The 17,524-nt window shown below is 53.5% G+C and overlaps 4 protein-coding genes across 4 annotated transcripts; 1 reads left to right on the top strand and 3 right to left on the bottom strand.

Annotated features, from left to right (window-relative positions):
• Positions 1 to 809: 809 nt before the first annotated feature.
• ASPACDRAFT_1870444 (MFS transporter) lies at positions 810 to 2,693 on the bottom strand. Its single transcript, XM_020197953.1, has one exon. The coding sequence runs from the start codon at positions 2,378 to 2,380 to the stop codon at positions 833 to 835; it is 1,548 nt and encodes a 515-aa protein (XP_020055643.1). The 5' UTR covers positions 2,381 to 2,693; the 3' UTR covers positions 810 to 832.
• Positions 2,694 to 5,263: 2,570 nt separating this feature from the next.
• Positions 5,264 to 6,509, bottom strand: ASPACDRAFT_1888892 (uncharacterized protein; the record flags this gene model as incomplete). Its single annotated transcript, XM_020198501.1, has 1 exon — positions 5,264 to 6,509. The coding sequence occupies one exon, from the start codon at positions 6,507 to 6,509 to the stop codon at positions 5,307 to 5,309; it is 1,203 nt and encodes a 400-aa protein (XP_020055642.1). The 3' UTR covers positions 5,264 to 5,306.
• A 294-nt stretch (positions 6,510 to 6,803) lies between these two features.
• On the bottom strand, positions 6,804 to 9,965 carry ace1 (putative C2H2 transcription factor (Ace1)). Its single transcript, XM_020205344.1, has 6 exons — positions 9,742 to 9,965; positions 9,586 to 9,672; positions 8,670 to 9,533; positions 8,407 to 8,612; positions 8,085 to 8,354; positions 6,804 to 8,031 (listed from the first exon to the last, which is right to left on the bottom strand). The coding sequence occupies exons 3-6, from the start codon at positions 9,474 to 9,476 to the stop codon at positions 7,065 to 7,067; spliced, it is 2,250 nt and encodes a 749-aa protein (XP_020055641.1). The 5' UTR covers positions 9,477 to 9,533; positions 9,586 to 9,672; positions 9,742 to 9,965; the 3' UTR covers positions 6,804 to 7,064.
• A 2,503-nt stretch (positions 9,966 to 12,468) lies between these two features.
• pex6 (AAA family ATPase peroxin 6) lies at positions 12,469 to 17,504 on the top strand. The gene is made up of 3 exons (XM_020205343.1): positions 12,469 to 12,785; positions 12,868 to 16,612; positions 16,668 to 17,504. Exons 1-3 carry the CDS (start codon positions 12,611 to 12,613, stop codon positions 17,188 to 17,190), a joined length of 4,443 nt encoding a protein of 1,480 aa, XP_020055640.1. The 5' UTR covers positions 12,469 to 12,610; the 3' UTR covers positions 17,191 to 17,504.
• The last annotated feature ends 20 nt before the right edge of the window (positions 17,505 to 17,524 follow it).

Raw genomic sequence — 17,524 nt, 5'->3', positions numbered from 1 at the left:
CTCTCTCTCTCTCTCTCTCTCTCTTCTTCTTCTTCTTCTTCTTCTTCTTCTCCTTCTCCTTCTTCTTCTTCTTCTTCATCTCCTACTTCCGCAGCTGCTGTTGCAGCCCCAAGGACATCAGCGCAGATCTGCTGCGATGTAATATCCGCGATGATATCCAGCGCGTAGCGAAGCACACCATTGGCCCCCCTCCCGAACAAGTACTGCCTAACCGCCTCAACACAGGTTGCAGGACAATGATAATCGAAGACGGCCGCGGCGCCGCGGCTGCGGACGAGATCGAAGTGATGCGGGGAGCAGATGGCGAGGGGAGTGTAGCCTGATCTATTTTTCTTTAGTAGTCAAGCTTTCAACCAGAATTCCGAGAGCGAGGGAAACTCACAGCCGAAGCAACTGCACCGCGATCGTCCCCGTCGCCGTACTAGCCCCATACACCAGAACATAGGGCTTGTGCTCAACCCTTGGGACTGCATCATTATTCTCAAGCGATCTCGTAACCCTGCCCCCCAACCCCAACCCCCACCCCCTCCCCCCCCACAACGCCAACGACAGCGTCAGAAACGCCGCGCCACTCCACGCGGCAGCCTCAACCTCTACCATTCCCCCCACCCACCCGGACGGTGCTGAGGGTGGGGAAGGCACAACAATAACCAACTCCACCGCTCACTCGCAGATCATACTCTGTTCCCGTTCTAGTCAGTGAACAATAGTCCAGATTTGTGAGTGCCTAGTATGATCGACTGAAATAATGATTTCTCGTTTCACTAGTTTCCATTGGCTACAGAGAGACTGCAGATTCTTCAATGAGTCGCAAAGTGCCCATAAGTCCAGCTCAACCTCCGGGTACAGTAGTTGCAGATGCCTGCCGGAACTGCTCCATGACAGCGTCCGCCTCTTTCGCATAAGGACATCGCTTGCGGATCCGGGCCCCATAACGATAAAACAACCACGGAATCGGCACGCAGACCAACGCCATGAACGCCGGGACCGAGGCCGCCCAGTGGAGGCCCAGCCGGGCATACATCCGCGTGGTGAAGAGGGGGAAGGTCGCGCCGCAGAGAGACCGGAGGGCGGCACTCACCGCCAGCACCGAGGCGGCGTAGATGGTGTACGAGTCCACCAGGTAGTTGAAGCAGGGCAGGAACAGCATGACGCAGCCGTAGCCGAACGGGATCCCCGCCAGGATGGGCACAATCCAGTGGGTGGTGGAGGGGGCGTCCGTCCACGCAAACCAGAACAGCGCAATCGGGAGGCAGAGACTGGCCGCAAAGCAATCCGGCAGACGCTGCTCGGGGAGGACGGGTCGCGTCGACAACTTGAGGATGCGGCGGTAGCGGAGGTGGGCCCAGTAGAGATGCGGGACGGACGCCAGAATCCCCACCATGATGCCGAGGAAGCTGAGGCCCCCGAGGCCCTCGCTCCACCCTCGGGCCTGCTGGAACACGATGGGATACGCGGCGAAGAGCATGTAGAGGGTGCCGTAGGTCAGCGCCATGTAGATGGAGAAGAGCAGGATGATCGGTTCCCGCAGGAGCAGGATCCACGGCCGCGTCAGGATGATTCGCAGGTTACTCTGGCGGCGCATCCCGGCGGAACTAACATGAAGACAACCCGTCAATTGGGTCAGGCGCTCGGCTCGCCGCTTCAGTATCAGGGGAGCATATGTCTCTGGAAGGAGCAGAGCTATCAACACCAGATGAGCCCCCGAGATGGCCGTGAGAATCCACTGGATCCAGCGCCACCCCAGGTATTCCGCCACGAAGCCGCCAAACACCGGTCCCAGGACCGGGCCGAGGAAGGGCGCCGTCACGAACATGCTGAACGCGAAGCCTCGCGTTTGCGCCGGGAACAAATCCGCAATCACGCCCCCGGCGATGGCAATGGGCGCCGATCCCAGACTGCCCGCCAGGAGCCGCAGAATGAGCACCATCGCCATGTTGCGCGCCGCGCCACTTCCGGCCAGAAATGCCGTCAGACCAGCCCCGCTGGCTATCAGGATATAGCGTCGGCCGTACACCTCGCTGAGGGGCGCCCACGCGAGGGGACCGAATGCGAAGCCGATCAGAAACGTCGAGATCCCGAGCAGGGTCGTTTCCTCGTTGGCGTGCAGCTCGGTGCCGATCTGGCTCAGTCCCCCCGAGTAGGCTGATGATGCGAAGGCGACGATGAAGGCTCCGATGGCTGTGAGCAAGTTCAAGGCCCATTTGCGCCGGGCAGAAAAGGTCATCGGGTTGCATTCATCATCGGGTAACCAGTTCACCCGGAAGGGATTGTCTTCGGTCCCGATCCCGGTATACGGGTGGCTTCGTGCTTGAGGGGGGACATAGTGTGGATCGAGGACGAGCTGGAGATGGCTGATCCTTGAAGTGTCGGCAGGCATAATATGGGATGTTCGTCTTCCGGGAGAATGCCCCAGGATGGGCCGTCGGCCAAGCAGTAGGGTACTTAAAGAATCCTTCACAAGTCTGGTTATACATGTTCCTGGATTCACTAAGTCGAAATTCCTGGAATAGTTGTGATACCACGGCCAAATGAGGGTAGTGGACTCCTTACTTTGCTTCTAGGATGCAGGGAGACAGATGATAGTTCGTTGGTATACTCGGCTTTCGGAACATTTGCGGGGGGCTCCAATTATTTGAGGATAGTACATTAATTTATCTAGACCTTGCCTTTGCACTGAGAATGAATACCGTCTTGTCTTTCAAGATATTAGCTTATCTTGCGCTCCGGCCGCATAGCGGCCGATCTTGAGTCCGGATGAAGACACGATATGCTGTGATGGAGTGAAGTTCCTAACCAGTCTGTGCTCTAGAGCTAGATCAAAGCAATCAACACCATCCTCCTCCTCCTCCTCCTCCTCCTCCTCCTCCTCCTCGTATCATCATCAAAAAGAGGAGAAAGACTACTGGATCGTATCACAAGAGTATTCTTCGACCTGTTTCTCCTCCCAAGTTTCCATCTCCCGATATATCCACGACCGACCCTTGCCACCCGCAGGCAATTCGCAACGTTGCCGAATTCATGATCAGTACAGGCGTGCTCGGGCAACTTAACCACATCAGTGTGACCGAGTGATCACTGATAATTTTCCTAAGGTGTATGTATATGGCGAACCGGTTGAGTTCTGGGCTTGAACCCATCCCCTTCATAGCTTGCCGTATTAAGTGGGCTGAGTCCTCTCCTGAGGGTACCCTATGTTTCATAGAACTGGAATCGAATTGAATCGAACTGACCGACCCTTGCTACACCGTAGAAGAGCACGAAGTCTCGCTCTGGCGCGATGGGGCGCACGGACAGCAACCAGCAAAACACCATTTCGCGAGTTCAGAAAGGAATAACAAAGCTCCGAAAGACTTAAGTTGTCCTATCATAACTGAAAGACCATCTGGGCTAGTTCAATCAGTTCTGGAGCCCTAATCACAATGTTATGTTCGGGGGCGACCGGGGGTCTTCCTAGGATGCGCGAGAGCTCCAGGATGAGCGGCACAGTCTCAACCACCGAGCCGGGGGTATCTTGTATTTGATTAGTATTGAGGATATCTCTAATCTGGACTGTGACCTGGTGCACTAGTGGTGCGCAGGACTTGGGACAGTATCTCTCAATCCGAATTTCCTTCGCGGATCGTGAAACCCCAAGCAATATCATCTGCGGACCACCAGGTTTCTCCACGAACTATCCGCTTCTTTTTCGGACGCCGTTGGGCCCACATATCTGGTGAACCCGCACGGTGCAGATAGAAGCCTCCTAGTGTGGTTCATGCTGTAGAGTTCGCAAGCGGTAATCTATCCGATCTTGCGGTGGGCCCATCTTCTGCTTGTATATAACGATTCTAATAAGAGTTTCGATGTCGGTAACCTGAATAAGCCTTACGGCTGCTCCTAAGCCGGGTTCTGTTGTAAGTTATTAAAGGCGTAAAGCGTTGACTTGCTTAAGGAAGAGGTACTGGCTGAGGTCTTTCTGCTGTTGGAAACAAGCTTAGACTGTTATAACTTTCTTGCTTAGATCTTTCAGATCGCGGAATATCTTGGAAGGTGAAACGCCAGTTATGGCAAGGATCTCTGATCAGGGCACTGTGGCGGATGGCTACAATATCGGTGAATGGGGTTGCAAAGGGAATTCATCTGCCAGGTGCAAGCTTATTGAATGTATGATGTAGTGAATGTATCTGACCTAAAACCTCTCTTGGCTTTCGAAGCTGAGTGGTGATTACGTTCAGTTGATTCCGACATCCCAGATGATCTTGATGTCCTTGGTTCCTATTACTTTTGACATCCACCAGACGCAAGATAAGCGAATATCTTAAGGGACAAGAAGGTGTCATTCGTAGTGCAAAAGCAATAATAGGCCCAGATCAGGCCTCTGGCCCCATCTCGGCTTGTCCATATGTGGTTTGGACCCCTTCCGAGTGTCTTATAGATCAAATACTATGTACGGTACTTAGTACAGTACAACCGTAGCCTGCTTAGGGCTTACTCTCGTCCAACTGTCCGAGACCCTGCACCTGGAACTCCAGCCCTTCGGGGTCGGCGTCGTCGGCGTCAGGGCTAGTAATAGTGGTGGGGTGTCGAGAAAGAAAGAAACAGGAGAAATTGATAGCATGTAATGTACACATTGCCAAGCTACTGCAAGACTGGATGATCAATGGTGTCAGGGGCATGGCACTACATTGTATAGGAGGTACCTAGTAGACCGGGCCCGGCGGCTGCGGGAAGGCCCGCAAGGCCGTGGTGCAGCGGTAAACCCCCCCGGAGGTCGCGGGCCCGCCGCCCCGCGGCGAGAAGTAAGATCGGACGCAGGCCAATTATTCTTATGCGGTGCCGGCTCAACGGTATCATAATATGAATAAGACAGAAGAGAGGACAACATGTTCCCTTCTGCGCCATGATTTGTATACATCCGCCCCTGATGGTCTTCTGTCTAAGAGAGCCGGGGCCGCAAGTACAGTAGAGTCAAGAATTGGATGTGAGACAGACTCCGAGGCTTGACATGTATACTACTAGGCAGACTTAGGCTGGAAGGGACGTCACTCCTTTCTGACGAGTTCTCTTCATGTGGATACTGTGATCAATGACTCAGTTGTCATCGGTCTAAAACAGTGTCATTAGGCTTTACACCTACATGATGTCGAGCATATAAGTTACAATCTCAAGGCAAAATTCAAGGGTATGGCAGTATACTTGGGAGAAGTTTCAGGACCCCCGACGGAGTTCCTTTAGGTCCTTTGATTGTAGCAGAGGATGCTCTACGAGGGGCGCACCCATTCCCCCTAAACCTATAAACCACCAGGCATGACAGACAATCAACCTCAACGACAATTATCCGGCGACCGCGGCGGCCGCGGCTCCCCAAATCCGCAAACCATCGGACACACCATATCCTCCAGGGTATAAACCGGCCGATAGTCAGGCAACGCCGCACCCACCACCAAATCCCCCTGCGCCCCATCATCATCATCATCATCATCATCATCCTGCAGCTCTCCCCGTTGCCGCTGCAACACGATCCCAAGACTAGTCGTGGGGAACTGCTCGCCAGCACTGCACAGAAAGAAGCCATGCTCCCATCGCACCGCCACCTCCTCAAACCCAGACGTCCGCCGCAGCTCGCGCCGCAACTCCTGGAGCGCCGCGCGCTCCCCGTCCTCCAGCTGATCGCACCACTGCAGCCGCGCCTCCACGCGCAGCGTGCAGACCTGCCGCAGCGCCCGTACCTGCTCCATCCACCCGGTCTGATAGAAATGTAGCCAGTCAGGAAGTGTAGACTGGAGGTTCTGTGCATGCCAGGCGCGGTTCGCGCCGAGCCGGATCTGCAGCGCGTTTAGGAGGGGCATGTGTTGCTGCATCCAGGGAAACAGGGTCAGCCAGGGGATGAGGAGATCGCGGTGCACGCGCGCGGCGGTGTGCGCGCGCTCGTCGGGCGTCTGGTGCGGCAGCGTCCCCGTCGCCATCCCGCAGTCCAGGTACACGTCCAGCCACAGCTGGAGGTGGCGGATGCCCCCGGAGACGGCGGGGGGTAGAGAGGCGAGGAATGCGAGGCATTGGGCGGGCGAGGCGTCCAGCCAGATTTTGTTGCAGGCGAACACGATCGGCAGGGTTTCCTGGCGCACGCGCTGGCAAACCCGCAGCAGGCCGAGGGCCAGGCGCGGCCGAGGGCGGCGCGGCCCGCCGCGCGCCGGGCAGTAGGGCGTCGCATCCCACCAGCGGTGCCGGCGGCGGCTGTAGCGGATCCATAGGGCTCCGTTGTCGCCGTCCTTTTCGTTGTTGTTGTTGTTGTTGTTGTTGTTGTTGCTGTCGACAGTCAGCAGCTCGCGGTAGATCTGGTCGCGGAGCTCCCGCGGAAGGCGGAGGAATGGGAAAGGTGCGGGGTCAGTCACGGTTGCTGGAGGCGGGCGGCGAAGTGGAAGCCCGCGAGATTGAAAGAGACGGCCTAGACTATCCAGTTTCCTTGTATAGACCTTCCATTTGGGCGGTGCTTTGGCTGCTGGGACTATTTCCTCGGGGATCGGCATGGTTGATGGTGGTTGGAGATGGAAAGTCGGGGGCTCAGGCTCTGAGCCTTGACTAGCGATGATACTACTAGTATTGTTGCTAATCTTCTTTGAGAACGATTATCGTAACTGAGGGGCCTACTAAATATGGCTCTAATTCGAAAGACATCGGGTTCGAGATAAGGTCACACTGATGGACCTCTGGAGAGGCCTATGTGATGAATTGGCATAGATTACGCTTATACTACAGTGTCTTTAGAGGTTAACTTATCTTGCGTATTCGCAGTATCGCCATAGCTCATACCAAGTCATCAAGGGATATGAATCCAAGTGTGCAATTTCAAATCTCAACTATTTCCGTAACTAGTATGAGAGAAAGGAATAAACGGAGACCTGACAAATCTCGAATGTATGGTACAACCACTCTGGAAAGAAAGAACACGAAGATAACAGGCTAGAAAGGCTGGATGGAAATGTCCCTGGACTTGCGTAAGCAAGCGGGTCGTTAGATAAGAGAGAAGACAGAAATGCTCATTCTTTTTTAAGACGTCAAACCAGAAACCCCAGGACGGAGATCTAAAATTGAGGCATGCCGCCTTGATTGAAGGTCGGGAACATGCTCTCATCGGCGCCTGTCCCAGTGCCGAAAGTGTCCATGAACACATTGTTCATGTAAGGGTCGTCGCACAAGGCTTCAATTGCACTCATGTCGACTGGTCCCGGCTGGTACATGGGGTCGGTGTAGCCGAACGAAGCATCTTCAAAAAAGCCAGACGTTCCGTTGTTGAACGTGGCAAAGTCATTGGCAAAGTCATTGTCCATGTACAAGAGACAGTCCTCGTTCTTTAATTGAGTGAAGGGGTCTTGAAGCTGGAACATCTGGCTTTGCGCATAATTATTCAAAAACCCGGTCGGCGACTGGATCGGGCCCGAAGCGGGAGTGCTAGCTTGAGTGTGGCTCGCTTGCGCCGGACTGAGTTGCCCGGAGCTGATTGTAGCAGGGCTCAGTTGCACAGAGTGCATCTGGTTAGATGGGCTATACTGCTCCGGAGTGTAGTGCTCAGGGGTGTAGTTCTCCGGGCTGTAGTGCTCCGGGGTCATTTGCAGGGAATCCAGGTGGTCCGGGATCATTGGAAGTGAGCTCATGTGGTCAGGGCTCATCTGCAGAGGAGTCATCTGAGACGGTGCCAGATTGACGGAGCTAGCTTGGCCGGGACTCAGTTGCTGCGGGCTCGGCTGGGCGAGATTCTCCTGACCAGGGCTGGCTTGTACAGGTGAGGGACGGCGCTTGGCGTTGCGTCCGTTGTTCTTCGCGCGCACATAATTCCATCCATGGGCTTTCTCCATGTGCTGCTTGCAGTTACTCTCGCGCTTGGACTTGTACGAGCAACCATTGAAAGTGCAAGCATACATGCGGGGAGTGGCCGAGTGGCGATCATTGATATGGCGCTCGTTTTCCTTCTCGGTGGGCCAGCCAAGCTCGTAATACTTGCATCCTTCGAACGGGCATTTGAAAGGTCGTGAATGAGTCTTCTCATGTTTGCTAGATATCAAGTCAGTAATCACAATCTGCATGCAAATAGTATCGACACTCACGTCAAATCACAAGGTCTTTGGAAGATTTTATCGCAGTGGGAGCATTTTGTGTTGATGTTCATGGGAGGGGCGTTCTTCTTGCGCCGAGCCATGGACCGCCTGGCGCCCTCATCAGTGGCTCCCAGACTCAGAGTTCGCTTTACCACAGGAACGGCATGCGCGTCGAAGGGTTTTCCACTCTCCAGTGAAATCATCTCGCCGTCTTTTTCGACAACAAGCTCAAGTGGACGCCCTGTGTCGACCATACCACCCTCCACAACAAGCCTCGGCCTATAATGGGTTAGTCAAACGCTACTTTGTTCAATTTGGAAGGCACACTCACATCTCCTCCTTGTTCTTACGAGCCTCATCCCTCATGGCCTTGAAACGGTGGACTTGAGCGGTCAGATCGAGGAAGTAAGAGTTGCTGTAGGGGCGATCGGTCGGCATGCACAAGTCACGAGGGTCGACAGTGGTATAGGTCTCGTGCAGGCACAAAATGGTTGAGTTGCAGAATTGATAGTAGAAGCTGAGTTCGGCCTCGACATCCTGTACAGAGACATAAGCATAAGCGTCGATCCTGGGACCAAGGTACAGGAGACTTACTGCAGCTACGTAGAGCAGCGCCTTCTCAAGATCACGCAGAGTCCTAAACTTATCGCTTTCCATCTGTTGACGAGCACCCTCCACGACGTGACGGAAGGGCTTGCATGGCTCCATTCCCAGAAGAGGTGTCAAGATGCGATTTTCAATTTCCAAGCATGACGCGGGACTGAGCTTCTGCTTAGGTGTATCCTCATTTTCGGCAGGATGCATGGAGCTTAGGACGGCAGACAGAGCCTGGAATTTGTTGCCAGCTTTCTCTGTATGACTGGTCAGATATGTCCCAACGCCAGATACCATGGACGATAGCAACAAACCTTGCTTAGAAGACGTGGACTGACAGCTGCTGATCGAAGTTCCTAGCCCACTATCGGAAGCGTGGCAATGTGTCCGTCGGTTCTTCTTCGCAAATCGTTTGTCAAGATCCTCCTTGCTCAACTTCAACCGCTGAAAATGGGCCTCCAGGCTATCCTCGCAATCAGAAGATTTATCATCCTCGTCGAACCGGCCACGAGTACGGAAAGAACCGTTTTCGATGCGACCTAAGATCTTAGACATGCGTTCCTGACCGGCTGCGATAGCTTCGAGGGCTCCGGGAGAAGTCGGAGAGCGAGGCAATAGTGGGAGATTGAGGAGCAGGCGGTCCGAGGGCGAAGAGGTAGTGTAGTGGAAGGTGTCTCCCTTCTTCATACGAAGACGGGATCGAGGAGCTGACGGCGTCTCTGAAGAAGCGAGCAAAGACGGTGGAGGTGCGTTGATAACCCGCCCACGACGGGGATGTCGAGACGTCATGGTGTCGGAGGTCGACATTATTGTTGACGAGTGAAGGGTTGAAGAAAATTATAAGGGTTGTTGTGAGGTAGAAAACTTCTAAGGAGTTAAACCACGTCACTCATGCCCCATCACTATCCAGACTCACTGTTTATGTCTGGATAGAATTGCGAGTCGGAGCTGCAATGCGACCGCAGTGACGTATGGAGCCAAAGCGGAGATCAATAAGGTATTACTGGAGAGATGTTAGTTGCTGAAGCCATTCCACCAGGTTATAAAAAAAAATAAATAAACCGTCACGCACCAGCGGTGGTCGAGAAATGTCAGGTTTACGGAGGTCTCATAAAAGGGAGGGAGGGGGGTGGATGATGGAATGCCCCAGGCTGATAATGCGATCAAGCAAGCACCACCCTTTTCACAAAAACGGGACCAACAAGACAAGCAAAACAACAAGAGAGGTAGAGGTTGGTGACAGGTAAATGTGGATATTCAGGTAACGGTTCTAGTTTAGGAGAGCAATAGGCTGACAGTTGGAGGGGGGACGAAGGAGGAATAATAGCGGAGATGAAGTGGAAAGGAAGAGTCAACGAAGTAGACGACTCAAGTCGAGGAACGGGGTACGTACAAGGAGTAGACGGAGAGTAAGAATGAGGCTGTTTCCACCGGGCTGAGTCTCAGTCCGCGTCTTCTTGGATGTCTGCCTGATAGACGAGCCAGACCATACTCAAAGAGGAAAGGTGCCTGGAGTCTCCCCATCAGCTGTAAGTGATTGGCTGTGAGCGGGGCTTGGATCTCCTCCACAGCCACGGCACTCGTTTCGGCCGGAGATACTCGGTAATGGCTCATACTGCTTAGGCGCCCTCTTTTTCTATGTGCGATGACATGTGACTCTGAATTATAACTAACCCAATACCTGTATTCTACGTATTCCAGTTGAGATCGGGGTTTCGGGGCGGTTTAGTCCCGTCCACGTTAGGTTTATTTCCACCGGGGGTACTTTTTCCCAGTTGGCCATTCAGGGGGCCCAGAATATTCTCTCATGCTCTCTCATGGGCGGGCTCCCGCGGAAGCCGGCCTTTCCGAAAATAGTCTGCGGACCCTCGACCCTCGAGTGACCCCATCCAGCGATCTTGCCTGTGGCTTTTTCCTCTTTGGCTCTTCTCCTTACCGTTTCTGCTTCTCTCGCCAAGTCTCCAGCAGCGTTAGTGCAAGCGTGAGAAGTGGACGGGGCAGCAGTTCTTTCTGCCAAGGGGGCTCTTTTCCACTACCTGCCATCCGTTGCATAAGTTACTCATGAAAAAGGAACAAAATTCAGTGGTTATTTATTCAAAGCTCATAAGAACAACACAGATTTGCCAGTGCCACTCACTGTGCAGTCCAACCAACATTAATGTTTTAAAACCCCTTCAGATGATCAGGTGCTCATCATATGACGGAATAATTATGCTCAACCACTGTCAGCGGCATCCTGCTTATTCCTTTTTCCCGATTAAATTTAGCCCTCGGGCGCTCTCTGATAGCGTGCGGCCCAGTCAGACAAAGACCCCTGGGACTGCTGGGGATGCATCGAGCGACCGTTGCGCGGCGCCCTAGGGCGAGGAAATCATCTGCATTTTCGATCTTTTATTTCTGGTACGGACGATATCTTTTCCATCCAACCAGTGAAAACTGAAAGAGGTGAGTGTGGTGGGTTTGGAACTTAGAAAATTTCCAACCCGGTTTGAGTTATTGAGGCCGATTGAACCAAACAAGCAACGAGTTTCTCCACGTCAGCCTTATCACCTGGTCGGAGGTGTCACATCATTGCAGGTCCGGCATTTTAAGGGCTGTCAACCCGGCCACGTTGGAACTTGAGGACCGAATGAATCGTTTCAATGAAAGACGTGAGCGCCTTGATCTACCATATTGCAATCCAGGCCACCAAATCGGACGTTGTCCATAGTTTCACTACCGAGTATTCCGTACCTGAAGTCAATTCGACTCACCTACTGTGTAATATTCTACCGATCAAGCCCTCTGAGCACCGCGGTTCCCGCAAATGCCACCTCACCAGATGTACCTCGAGCCCCAAATGACAGGAAGCCACCTACGCAAAACAAGACTGCGGCCCTGGAGTCATTTTAGTGTATGAGCCTCATTGTAGTGACGACGGCCTGCATGAGGTCAGTCCGCCGCGCAAGCTGTCAAGGCTACAACATTTCACTGCGAACGCATTGGTTCAATTGGCGCTCGTCTTGCAATCAACAAAAGATCTTATCAGACCCTTCAGTCTCGCGTGAACGAACTATTCTTAACTCCGTAATCCGATTATATATCTACTTAGGTTGTTGCCTTTGGTATATTTGACCAGAGTGCCGCACTGGCTTGGTTGGTCTGTAGCTCTGCAAATCATGGTGGTGTGCTAGCTTACAGTGTAGAAGGGTGCTAGTTCGAATGAGCCCGAGGAGAGGTACCTACTTAGTATGATGGCTATAGCTCCAAGATAAGGTGACCATGTCAGAGAGGAATCAGTCGTCAAGCTCGTTGGTCTATAACTATATGCTTCAATCAGTATGGCAAAGCAGGGCACCTTCGCGATCCATTGCGGCAACATTCTCCACACGACCTGCCATGTCGCGTCGCATCGACTCACAAGTACTACAGACAATTAATGGTCCGCTCGCCAGACGGTTTTGGGAGCATTATATATATATATTTTAGATGCCCGAATTTAGTTTGCATACAGTGAATCTCAGTCATTGCTTAGGATTTTGTCCACATTTATGAAATATGCTAAGTCGGAAGCTCATTTTGTACACAGGACTCTACGGAGTACACCGTAGGCATATGGCAAGGGTTCATTCCCCAAAAGTGAGGAAACGAAACCTCCTCGTGCAGTGAACCTCGGCATCGGGAAAGGGCAGAACGAGCGGGCGGTGCCGAGCTTCGGACGGCCTCGTTGTCTTCCTCCCCGGACTTTCTCCAACTTTCCGCCAGCCATTATCTTGCTGCACCACTATCTAAGCTCGGAGTTGTCTCACCAGGTGATTGTTTGTCTCGATCCTGGCTCCTTTGAAGTATGCTGAGGTAACTGGATTCTTCTCATCCTTCAATTCACGACCTTCGATTGTTTCCCCTCCCTCCCCTCTCCCGGTCGCTCCCCCGCTCCAATTGAACCCACCTGCGCCATTATCATGGATTACGATCACCACGACCCCAGCTCAGAGCAACCCAGGAGACGACGGCGAAATGTGATGCGTCGACGCATGCGCAATAGGGCCCCTATCTCTGCTCGTCTTTCTTTGGATCATCAGCTGCGTGGGAACATTGGTGTTGTGTCCGATGACCTGGTCGGCGACCTTTTCAGCAGTAAGTCAAACCGAGCCGTCCCCCGCTCAATAGGATCTATATTCGCAATCCGCAGTGTTTTAATCAGTGACGCGTACTCCAGAGGACAATCAAGATGACATGGGGATCTATTATCTTGCGATCTCACCGCACTTCCCAGGTTGCACCTCGGTCGAGGATCTCTCTTGGACCATCATTCCCGTGCGACCGCAGTCTAAAGATCGCTCTTATCAATCGCCAATTCCGCACTCCACCGTCCTTTTCCCCGACTCCGCCCTGTCATTACAACCATTCTTGGAGAAACTAGGCAAATTGGATCCCACCCGCCATTCCCTTCAGTCACAGCGTGCGATCGAGATACGGGTCTTGGATGCCGTGCCCTTGCCTCTGGATACAGTCTATGTGACAGTAGAGCGGAACCTTCTCCGGAATCATGATGATGTTCAAACCAAGTTTGGAGGAGGCTTCAGTTCCAACAATACCTCATCCAATGGTGGGTGGGCCAAGGGCGGGAAAGCCGCTGAAGTCAAGAAATACACGAAGAAGGCAGCAGCAGAGGATGAAGAAAGGCTTACAGCTGCCGTGCGCGAGGCCTTGGGAGTCGTGAAGGTTCTGCACACTGGTGACGTCCTGCCGCTTCCCTTACCACCACACCCCATTACATATGCTCCATCACCCCCTGCTCGTATTGCGCTTTGCGAACCGGTCTACCAGGGCCTACTGATGCCCGCGACTAAAGTGGTCCTGGTTCATGCGCGGCCTCACGGTCACCGGGCGCAAAGAAGCCTACGATCAGGCACTGGCCTTCTCAAACAAGTAGCGGAAGATGAAGCCGATGATACCTCCAACGAACAGTTCTATTCTGCGGCTGAGGATAAGCCTATCGAGAGCAGTACCGAGGTGGAAGGTAGTACTACTGCCGACGAGTCGGAAACTGATGCCTCGGGCGGTAACATGAGTGACACATCGGACGATTCTCTGGAGGATATGATTTCGCTAACCGCTCCGGAGCTCCCTCAGCCGTCGTCGGGTGTGATGTCTGCTATGACTGCTGCTACGCCCCGTGCTGGAGGGCGTCGGCTGGACGGCACTCATACTCCTGGATCGGTCGCATCAAACTTCACTTCTGCGACCATGCGACCCGGTCGAGTTAGCGGTGGCAAGGTGTTCAAGACGGAAGGCCTCCTGCGTCAGGTGCCTGGCGACCTTTTGCATCCCCGACCACGGGAAGATGACGACCCGGAGTCTTTCATCTTCGTAGACATCGGAACGCTCGCCAAGATAGGCTGTTTCTCAGGTGACTGGGTGAGGATTGAGGCAACTGAGGAGCCCCAGCACAACCCCTTCGCCTCAATCAAGCTTGGTAGCTTTAATGACCGCGAAGAGGACACTGGCGACTGGCGGGCGGTCAAGATCTATGGATTGCCGGGCCTACAGTCTACGAAACCTCGATACTCGATCAACCAAACGGGAAACAGGCGCTCAAGTGTCTCTCAACTTCCCACTGTGCGCATGACCTCCGTCTTCGTCTCACCACTGCTTCTGAACAATCTTGACAACCCCAAATACCTACGCATCTTTCCGATGACTTTCGCTACATCGAATGGCGCGAAGCCTAACCTACTCCACCAGGTCAAGTCCAGTGTTGCTCGAAATCCGCCTCTGGCCAAGGAGGTTACGCTGCTCAAGGTCTCGACTCCTCTGTCAATGGACCGTGTTCTTCAACCTGCCCTGTTCGCTGGCCTCAAACAATACTTTGAATCTCGTCGACGGCTTTTGAAGGGTGGGGACCTTGTGGGTATTAGCATTGATGAAGGCCTCGGTAGAGCCGTTTTTCAAGGCGCAGCTACCGGCGACGGTAGCGCTCAAGAAGACGATCTAACCACGAGACTAGGACAGATGTCTTATTCTAATTATACCGGGTCTAAGAAGGTCGGAGTCGCATGGTTCCGTGTTGGCCAAGTTGTCCCCAGCATTCCGGATGATCAGGATGAAGCCGGCGACAACCAATGGGGAGGAGTGGCCGTTATCGACTCCGCCACTACCCGAATGGTACAAGCTGGGAGTGATGTCAGTAGGGTACCGGGCTCAACAGATAATGGCTGGGAGTATTGGCTTGGGGTTAAAGCTGTACCCAGGGCTGCCACTGAAGCGCAAACGAGCCATGGTCTGGTGACCGACATTCCACAATCATTCATCTCACCTTTGCAGCAGCGTCTTCGAGAGCTGATTTCAGTTGCCACAAGTCCTCGTGCGATCCAACTCGGTATGAAGCCAGTCGTCATCCTCCTGAGATCCCAACAACGACACATTGGCAAGGGCACGGTTGCAACACGCGCGTGTGCCGACATCGGCCTGCACACCTTCCCAATTGATGCCTATGATATCCTTACGGAGGGTGGTGCCAATGGTGGCGATGTCAAGACCGAAGCATACCTGAAAGCCAGAGCAGAACGTGCTTTCCTTTGCGGGGCCGACTGTACTGCGCTCCTGATCAAACACATTGAAGTCTTGACTGCAGATCGCATAGTGTCGGCCATGGCTGAAATTGTGGCCGATGCGCGGGTGATTATTGCTACTACGACGGACGTCGAACAGATGCCCGAGGGCCTTCGAAGTATGTTCACCCATGAATTCGAGATGTCTGCACCAGAGGAGAAGGAACGTGAAGGTATTCTTCGCAATGCTGTTTCAGAACGTGGTATTCGACTTTCACCTGATGTTGATCTGGGGTCAGTGGCTCTGAAGACCGCTGCCCTGGTCGCTGGTGATTTGATTGACGTGGTCGAACGTGCGTCGTCTGCAAGAACTGCACGCCTGGAAAGACTGGCGGAGGCATCGAGCAAGCAATCGAACCAGAAGATTGGGATTCGCGATATTCTGATTGCTGGCGGCGACGCGGCACGAGGCGTCACAAAGCTTGATTTCGATACCGCCGTTGACGCTGCGAGGAAGAACTTTGCCGATTCCATCGGCGCCCCCAAGATTCCAAATGTTAGCTGGGAGGACGTTGGTGGCCTGTCCAATGTCAAAGAGGCGCTCGTTGAGACCATCCAACTGCCGCTCGAACGGCCTGAATTGTTCGCCAAGGGCATGAAGAAACGTAGCGGTATTTTGTTCTATGGGCCGCCTGGTACCGGAAAGACGCTTCTGGCCAAAGCCATTGCAACCGAATTCTCGCTGAACTTCTTCTCCGTCAAGGGTCCTGAGCTGCTGAACATGTACATCGGTGAATCCGAAGCCAATGTACGACGCGTCTTTCAGCGTGCCCGGGATGCTCGCCCATGTGTTGTCTTCTTTGACGAGCTGGACTCGGTGGCCCCCAAGAGAGGTAACCAAGGTGACAGTGGTGGTGTGATGGATCGCATTGTGAGTCAACTTCTCGCCGAGTTGGATGGAATGAACGGCGGAGAAGAAAACAGTGGTGGTGTCTTTGTCATCGGCGCGACCAATCGGCCCGATCTACTCGATACGGCGCTTTTACGCCCAGGTCGCTTTGATAAGATGCTCTATCTGGGTGTCTCCGATACACACGAGAAGCAGAGAACCATTCTGGAGGCGCTTACACGAAAATTCGCCCTTTCCCCGGATCTTTCTCTTGCCCGGGTAGCTGATCGGCTCCCACTAACTTACACGGGCGCCGACTTGTACGCTTTGTGTTCGGACTCGATGCTCAAGGCTATTACACGCAAGGCCACGGCAGTGGATGAGAAGATCAAGCAACTTCCAGGTGAGCCTGTCAGTACAGCGTACTTCTTTGACCATCTTGCCACGCCGGATGACGTGGCGGTGGTGGTCACGGAAGACGATTTCCGGGCGGCCCAAGATGAGCTTGTTCCCAGTGTTAGGTAAGCTACGACGGACGCTCCGATGAGGATTTCTCTCCTTACTAACAGCATCCAGTGCCAAGGAGCTTGAGCATTTCGAGCGGATCCGACAGACCTTTGAATCCGTCGATAAGCAGAAGCAGGAGTCGGTAAATGGTGCCTCAGGGCCACCGCAAACAATTCAGGATGCGCTGGATGCGCTGAATGCGGGCGGGCAGTTGGAATTCAGCATGGGCGGGCCTGTCGCTAATGGAGACGCTCAGTCCCCTGCAGTTAACAAGGGAAAGGGCAAACAGGTCCCATCTATGGTGCGAAATGCGAGTGGCCAGTCGACCAGTAGCAAGGGCAAGGGTAAAAGTCCCGCGGGAGCTGGAGGGAAAGCGAAGGGCAAGACTGTCAACATCCCGAATGGTGACTCTGACTCTTCCCTTGACGGTCCCATCTCTGGGTTGCGAACGGATCGAGGAGGCTCGCGTGGATACGATGATGTTGGGGAGGATGAGGACAATGTAGAAAACGGGATCGCTAACAGTGGCGATGAAGATGACTACATTGTTCGAACTGACCATCTGGCCCCGAGCGGTGGATCGGGGCTTTGATAGCTAAGAGGATGACTCGGCCGCCGACCGTGTGCCGGGGGGGAGCGCGGCGTCAATAGGCGACAAGGCTTGACGGTTGCACGTCCCGATTAGTTTGTGTGTCTCTGTGTGTGTTTGTACATATATATGATTTGCCATGACTGCATATGAGCATTGTTTGTATGTATATTTTTGTCAGCGAAAGGTTGTTGTCTGATAAGAGACAGCGGAGGGGATTCTGCAGTGGCCACATGAGGTCATCGAGGTACTTGCACAGCACCTGGATGGATGTTCAATGAGCCTGCCCAACCTAATTTAGCTCAACGACAACGACTAACTTACTACCATCCTGATG

The sequence above is a fragment of the Aspergillus aculeatus genome, assembly GCF_001890905.1.
Source record: "Aspergillus aculeatus ATCC 16872 unplaced genomic scaffold ASPACscaffold_9, whole genome shotgun sequence".
NCBI lineage: Eukaryota > Fungi > Ascomycota > Eurotiomycetes > Eurotiales > Aspergillaceae > Aspergillus > Aspergillus aculeatus.
Note: the sequence above shows the minus strand (reverse complement) of the source record. Positions and strands in the feature narration are given on the sequence as shown.